The sequence below is a fragment of the Labrus mixtus genome, chromosome 3, assembly GCF_963584025.1.
Source record: "Labrus mixtus chromosome 3, fLabMix1.1, whole genome shotgun sequence".
Lineage (NCBI taxonomy): Eukaryota > Metazoa > Chordata > Actinopteri > Labriformes > Labridae > Labrus > Labrus mixtus.
This window is the reverse complement of record NC_083614.1, coordinates 13830240-13838216: the sequence shown is the minus strand read 5'-3', so window position 1 is coordinate 13838216 and position 7977 is coordinate 13830240. Positions and strand designations below refer to the sequence as shown.

Here is a 7977-nt window from a genome sequence, read left to right as displayed (position 1 = left end):
ATGCCAAAACCAAAACTTTTGACAGAATTATGAATGTATTTATTCATTTATTATATTAACTATTGCTATCAGGAAACAAGCATCCACAATCATCAGTTTAAAAACACGTGTGAATCAATCAGTGGGAAGAAAAAAAATCTCTAAATAGCTGAAAATATTTCTAAAATTCATCAGATTTTTTTCTTTTTTTTTTTTTACATTGGATTGAAATCTGCCTTGCAAAGTCACTTTTTTTTTTTTTTAAAATGTCCGTCAGAAATGGAGAGAACTATGCTTCATTATTGTCTTACATTACAGTGTAAATTATTAAGTGTATATTATAAAGTAATGCTTAAATGTGTTTTAAATAAATAAAAATATTATTTATATTATTATGATAATAATAAGGAAGGAAACATTCTGCATCGAGTTTTCTAGCCGGAGTGTTGTCACTTTGCCTTAACTTAAAGTATCTGAATACTTGTCATGTTTGACTGATTCATGGGACAGCTCATCCCTGATATGGGGTTCATCATCATCAGCAGCATCGTTCCCGTGACGCCGGCTGCCCCACACCTTATCCGACTCCTCCCCAGGAGCGTATTGTAAAGATGGCGTCCATCATGGAGGGGCCGCTCAGCAAGTGGACCAACGTTATGAAAGGTTGGCAGTACCGCTGGTTCGTGTTGGACTACAATGCCGGTTTACTGTCGTACTACACGGTACGTTCATTTCCTCCGTTGTTAAATTGTAAAGTGGTCTGTTAAAGGGGATTGGACTGTACGTGGACGCTGCTTATCAAATCAAAGTGGCAGAAAGGCCTTGTGTTTGTCAGGAGTTGGGAGTCTCAGCTGGCACAGAAAAGGCGGGTCTCCGTGATGACGGACCCTGACGTTGGCCAATAGCAACGCTCCATGAATACCAACTGACCAATCAAATGACAGTGTTGTTTCTACACTTCCGCTAATGTTGTTAGCTAGCTGGCGAAGCTAAATCCTGATAAAACAACAGACTCGCTGAAACGTTGTTTTGATTAGTTTACGAGATTTTGGTGAGAGGGAGTAGGGTTTATGAAAGTTGCCGACAAGACATCTGTGCATGGTAGTTTAGTATGAGTCCGACACTGGTAGGTTTGCTAGCAGAAATAGCTGTGAAGACACCGCAGAAGGAGACAGAAGTGTTCACAGTCCAGGTGATTAATTCACTTTACTCTGAGGAGTACAATGTAGACAATGTCGAGGGGAAACCAGAAAACAAGCTGTCAGTCTTATTGGTAGATAAAAAACTTAGTTAAGGTCGTTAAAACTGTGCACTCAACTTATGAAGTTTAATGATAGCTTTAATTTAACCTGTGTCGTTTTCAATAACTTTATTATCAAGAGGAATGAGAAGTAAACCAGAAGGTCCTGCAGACATGAAGGCTGTTTTACTCTCTCTCATGAACACCTCACAAAGAGAGAAATGGTGGAGCCAGAAGAACTATCTTGCTGAAAAGAAGGTTATATTCTTCTGATTTCTACTGATTCAGATGTCACAGGTCTGTTTCCTGTGGTTTAGACTGTACCTGTTCAGGGACAAAGCTCAGTGCCTGAGTGTGATTTTATTATTTTATATTTTCACAATTTTTAGAGTGCAGTCAAGAATAAATAGGTGTACTTTCTGATATGTCAGAAAACATTCATTTAAACAATAGGAACAACCTGATGAGCAGGAACATTTACAGCCAGGCTTTACACAAAGAGAAGACATTTACATTTCAAACACGGGCTGAAGATATGTGGACAAACCACTCAGAAATACACCAACACAGTTTATTGTCATTCGTATCAGATGTTGAAAAAGAAAAGAAAATTCATCAGCTGACTTCAGAGGAAAAAGTAGCAAGAAACGAGAACATACATAGAAATGTAGTACGATACACTTTATTGTGGCCTTGGGGAAATTTGTCTTGGACTCAAGAGAACTGTATTTGTCTTTCAAATGTAGTGGAGTAACAACATTATGGTTAACCTCCTCCTCTCTCCCCCCCCCCCCCCCCCCCCCCCAAAAAAAAAAAAAAGTACAGATAATCAAACAATGTGCTTCAGTACAGTACTCAAGTAAAATACTTTGTTACTGTCCACCACTGACTTGTTTAAAAGATACAGAAGATCTTGTTTATAAGATTTGTTTGGTGGTAGAATTATTTTTGTTAATGTTGACAAATAAAATTCCAACAACTGATTGTTGTATTTCTCAGCAAACTACCAACCATCTGCTTGGTTTCAATGTCATACATGTAAGAATTGCTTGTCTTTTCTTTTTTATTTGTGATAGTTGTTTGAATATCTTTGATAGAGAAAAACAAATAATAAATGTCACATTTATTTTCAAAATATTAATAATAAAAGCTTTTGTCTGATATTTTGTGGACAGAAGAGAAGACTGATTCTCAATTTGACATCCTAATGATCATGAAGCGCACACGAGTAGGTAATGAAAGTGTTACGGTTATGTGCAAGTAATATGACTTCAGGCCTCTCCTCTGTTTCTATATTGTTGATGAAAGCACTGCTACATTCAAATACTTAACAGGGGCAGAGACTCTCTGGCTACAGTTGGGTCAAATTGCCTGTAGATAAAAATAGACTAACATCCTACAGGACAAACCTGACTGTTACTTTATATGCAGTTGTTCTTGGACACACTTTGAATGTGGGCTGTCACAATCTCTACCAAGTGACTAACAATTGACTTCTTTTTTTTACATTCTTATCAGATGTGCATGACATCTAAAGGCCCTTTTGCACGGCAGACATTTTAACTTGTCGTCATAGTTTTAAGAGCAAAGATGTTATTAACTCTGATTTCAGATGGTTTTGTCCAAATCAATTGTCTCATTAACCAAAGTGAAAATGTGACTGTAAGCCAGCTCACACAATAACATGATCCTGAAATAACTAATGTGCTTCGGCCACTGTTCGTTGTATTTTAAAGAAAATCTTGCTGCTTTTTCTCCTCTGATATGTTGAAAGGTCCATCCATTCATATCAATAAATACACTTTTAAATCACTCCACCTGAACTGACCTGGCATACTAGTATACTAATCTCTGATGTTTGCTGTTTATTTCCAGTCAAAGGACAAGATGATGAGAGGATCCAGAAGAGGCTGTGTGCGACTCAGGGTAAGAATTTCATAATCGCAGACATTGCTTTTTTTAGATATCTCTGTGTTCAAGGTATTTCTGTCCAGAGTGCAGTCAAAAAACATCCAGCGTAGGTGGGCTTTCTCATTGCAATTTCTCTGAAGTGTATAAGGCTGGTGTGGTGTCCTTTACACAGTTTTGTAAAATGATCATCAAATGTGAATCCTAAAGGGAAGGTTTGAAAGGTTTCATTAGTTTCCTGCTGCCATGTTCACCTCTCTCTTGCCCCACTTTTCAAAGCTCTCTAAGTAAAGGCTCTTACAGCGTTTTGAGTGTTGCTGAATGACCTCTAGATGGCAGCAGCTGCACTTATGTTGTGATGCTTCTCTTCTTACAAAGACAGAAAGGGATGATTCCTCATGCTAATAGGATCTTCAAAGGAGTGACCAAACATTTGTTTTGACAGACAGAATTAGCGCTTATATCTCCTGAATATCATTTAGATCTGAACTGCTTGTTTGGCCATGTCAAAGTGTCTAAGTGGGATGGGGCCTTTCAGCTGTCCAGCTCCTTTTCACTGCTATCATGATTTCACTGACTTTAATCTTTTTGATGCATTAGATGTTTTTATTGTTATTTCAATTAATAGCTAATACCTACTCTAATCATTTTGGTTTGCTTTTTAATCTTCATTAATATTTCTCACATCTCCTTTTATAGCTTCTAGCCACGTTTGATTCTTTCTCTCTTTTAATTGATTTTTTAAAATCTTCTTTCATCCTCATTCTTCTTGGTCTCAACCTAAGTTGCCTGGGTTCCTGCGTTGCCAGAATTCTGATGATGTTTGGTTCTGGTGTTAATCTGGTTTTTGTTTGGGTTCTTTTGCTGATTGGGTTTGGTTGTTATTCATCCGTGGGTTGCTTTATTGTTGTGGTGTTTTATTGTTGTTTGTGTCCACCCTAATGCTGTTGGTGACGCATACGGCGCTCATTTAATTAGTGAAATGGCTGAGCTGAAAAATCATTTGGGTAAGTCTTCCCATTATTTCTTACAGTAGCAGTGGTGAAAACATACTTTTTATGCCACCACGACTGTGTGAGGACAAAGGGCGCCGCAGAGAACCATGAAAATGTGTCTCACTAAAGGGAGGAAGTAAACCTCCTAAAACTACCTGAAAGAGGATCCAGTGACAAATGTGGAAAGGCAGTCATGAGTTTGAGGTGGGACAATGTGGAACCATGCATTGTGATACATCAGTCTATAGAAACAAAGCAAGAAGCTGGAACACCATCTCAGGGCGCCGTCACACTGGCCATCTGTAACGTGCCGTACTCAAGCACGATTGGCCCCCCGCTATGCGCCATAGAGAAAAAGGGACGCGCAGTCGAGTCCGCGTCTGCACATCGGAGAACAACACAGAGAGTGTGACAGCTACTTTACTGACTTTGCGGCTTAATTTAAGCCATTTTTATTAGACACAGCCATAAATAATTTTTTTTTTAAAAATAGATGCGTGGCTGAGTTGGTATTTTCTTTATTAATAACTTTATTGAAATTATACAGTTTTGTTTTTTAGACTCAGATCAACACATGATAAAGACTCTGGTGTGAAAATGCAAAAAGAGTCTGTTGATGATTCAAGAAATCAGCTTCTATCAAGCACTATTTTTTTTTAAGTCTGTATTTTGAAAGAGTCTCTGCTGAAAGTTTTAGTTCCACATAAAATAGGTTCCCACACTCTGCTGTCTGTGGTCCGTCCAAACAAGGCATGCATTGTCTTGTTTGGATTAACAGTGTGGCACTAACCTGTCATGTAATGTTATCCTGCATGTTTTTCTCAAGCCCTGCAGTGCAACTAAGTTTGCCCTATATCCCAAAGTGAAAAGTAAGATCTGTGAAGAAGAATGAACTAAGTGCATGAGTTGTTGTTTTTTGGTGACTGTGTGAAAGAAAGGTTGAACTTTTTTGAAGTATGAGTCCATACTTAATGCTCAGCAAAAAACAACAACGTTCTTCACAAAAAATCTTAGGCAGAGCAAAGCAAGCTCTGAGCTATATCAGCGTTAAAGATGCTGACTGGTTACAACCTGTCAAGGTAAGAGATCAAGGGAGGATATTATCTCACTCTACTTCACTGGATGCTATCACTATATCAATAATTCAGTGGAAATAAACATCATCCAATCACAAGGAAATGACAACAGAGACACGTGATCGCAGTGATTTCTAATAAGTCTTTGAAACTATGACCTCAAATCAGACCTTGTAGCATTTCATATGCAGCAGTAGATCTCTTTTTATATTCACTAAATGTTGTGTTTCATTCCCCTCTGGGACAAGTTGTATCAAGCACTGTTATTAGTATATTCTACAACAGTAACATAACATATTGAGTTTATTACTTAATTTAATAAGAATATTTTAATGGTTTAGTCATCTTTTTAAATAATTTATTTTACAACCTCCACATTTTTGACTCTTGGTGAGATATTCATCACTGCTGCTTACTAGTGTAGAAAATAAATCAGAAGTTTGCTTAAATTGAAAAGGTTAAAACGATTCATAACAATGTAAAAGGGCTCTGCCAGTCAGATCTCCTTTATAGTGTTGAATTTACAAAGAGTTCAATCTTACTGAGAGTCTGAATATTTGATTATTTTTAAATGAGAAGTTTCATTAAGGGTGGTATGAAAATGATTTTACTGGACTACAAAGTATGATGTGCTGTGTGAAATATTTCATGCAGCTCCTGTAGTTGTTTCTTTATTACTTGCAGGTTTGTTGTATGAGTCACACGCCCTGTTTCTCTTGCTAGGAGCTAATGTCCCAGCTAGCCAGCAGGCCGTTTCTCTGCGGTTCTCTTTCTCCCGTTTGCTGCGAGCTGCAGGTCCCTGGTGCCTTTTTCTCTCCACCCTTCACTGCCTCTCTCCTCCTTCTATCTCCCAAATCCCACCTCCTCCTCTCCCCTCCCTTTATCAATCCCATGTTCCAAAAGGCTGCTCTCTATGTGTGTGTGTGTGTGTGTATGAGAGAGAAACACAGATTGATTGTGTGAAAGACACACAACAAGGTAAGATTTAGCGTATTGAGGGGAGAGAGTATACTGCTAAGATGGGAAACTCACAAAAAGAGAGAGCAGGAACATGTGGAAGGCACGAGCATAGAAATGGAAAGTGGAGTATGACGTGTCTCCCTCTCCTACTCTCTCCCTCTCTCCTTTTGCTCAGGGAGCTGTGATCGGCATCGATGACGAGGACGACAGCACATTCACCATCACTGTGGACCAGAAGACTTTTCATTTCCAAGGTAAGACGGGACCCTTCTAGTTTAGTCCTCTTCATTCTCCCTCTTCAACACTGGCTGTCTTTCTCTGCGATCCAATCCTGCTGTTCATTTGCTCTCTCTCTTTCTCTCCTTCTCTCTCTCGCTCTCTCGCTCCCTCAGACTCTTTCTCTCTCACCCCTCTTTCCCTCCCCACCTTTTAAAGACTTGGATCGGTCTCCTCTAATACCAGGAAACACATGCACATCCACACAATGTCAAAGCCTGTGGCTTGCATCTGAGCTTTTTCTCTGTTCCTGCAGAGCTCTGTGAAGTTGGACTGACAGATTGTTTTTGTAGATAAACGCGCTTTGCTCCACTGTAAGCTACACAGATTCCTCTGGAACAGAAAGAGCGAGAACAAATTTTTTTTTTGCCTCTTAGTCCACGATTCAGCCCAATTGGGGCTGAGGAGAAGGTTTGCTGCTTGTGTGTCTCTGCAGTCGAGCCTCTGGGAATAATGAGGGAATACTGCTGAGCTGGAAGCTGAGCTCAGGTCTCAGCCGCTTCTTCGACCTTCGCTACATCACCGCTGCTGCTGCTGCTGCTCACTTTTCTACAACCATTCACTTCATAGGGACAGGATTGGCTGCCAGCTACAGCATCGCCCCCCTCCCGCTCTGCCAACCCTTCCCTCTTTTTTGACAGGGAGCTGCCCAGTCCAGTGCACTGCAGAAACCTTTTTTTTACGCTATCACACCACCAGGTCTTTAACTTACCTCCTCCACCTTTCCTTCATCTTTCTCGTTCCATTTGTCCATTTGTATCCACCCCACGTCAACCCTGAGTTCCCCCTTACACTCCCCCACTAGCCTCCCCTCCGTTCACCTCCTTTCTTGAGGGTCACCAGCCACAGTCCATGGGCTCCGTGCCCCTCACACCTCCTCCATGCCCTCTCCCATGTCTGTGTTCCGAAGCTGTATGCTGTGGTTCTACAAACGCAAGGGTAAGGCTAAAACCGTGCACGTCTCATGGTCCGCATGCATGCCAGTCCTGGGCAAAAAGGATCGCGACGAGGCGTTTGTTTGTTTGTCTTCTGGGATGTGCAGTTAGGGTGGAGCAGTTTGTTCTGTAGCACTCGAGTATATCTGTTTGTTATTGAGGTTCAAGGACAGTTCAGAATAAAGTCTGTCAGCTTAGAGGAAATGTTAAGGAGAGAAATGCAGTGTCCTGAATCAGTCGCATGTTGTACAGATGAGGTTTGTTATTTACATAACAATGTTTGTTGTTACTGGTGTTTTACCTGTTATTTACGGGTTTGGCTAAAATGTATGTGATGCTACTTATTTTATCCTTCAACATTTGTATAGAGCTGTTTTTGTCACTTAAAAATAGCTTATTTGTCTTGGTCCTGATTTGTTCCTGGACTTTCTGTACCACAGTTAATCTTTGGCATCTGCTGCTGTGCCTGGATGTGCTTTAAGTGCATTGATTAGATCAGCTGTCAGTTTTAGATATTCTGTTGTTCATACTATTCTGAAACGATTCTACATCAGAGGTTTTTTTTGTTGAAAATTATATTCAGCTTAAATTTGTCAACTTAAGAGCAA

The 7977-nt window shown here is 40.0% G+C and overlaps 1 protein-coding gene across 3 annotated transcripts in view; it reads left to right on the top strand.

Moving 5' to 3' along the window:
• Positions 1-555: 555 nt before the first annotated feature.
• The window catches only part of osbpl9 (oxysterol binding protein-like 9), a 30090-nt gene continuing 22668 nt past the window's right edge, over positions 556-7977 (top strand). For 2 of the 3 annotated variants that reach the window (XM_061032469.1, XM_061032460.1), the window contains exons 1-3: positions 556-701; positions 3095-3145; positions 6334-6412. In XM_061032469.1, coding sequence (XP_060888452.1) covers positions 591-701; positions 3095-3145; positions 6334-6412 — 241 coding nt within the window. In that variant the 5' untranslated portion in view covers positions 556-590. Of the gene's footprint in view, positions 702-3094; positions 3146-6333; positions 6413-7300; positions 7374-7977 lie in introns of those variants that run through there. The other variant, XM_061032488.1, reaches the window with a different exon arrangement.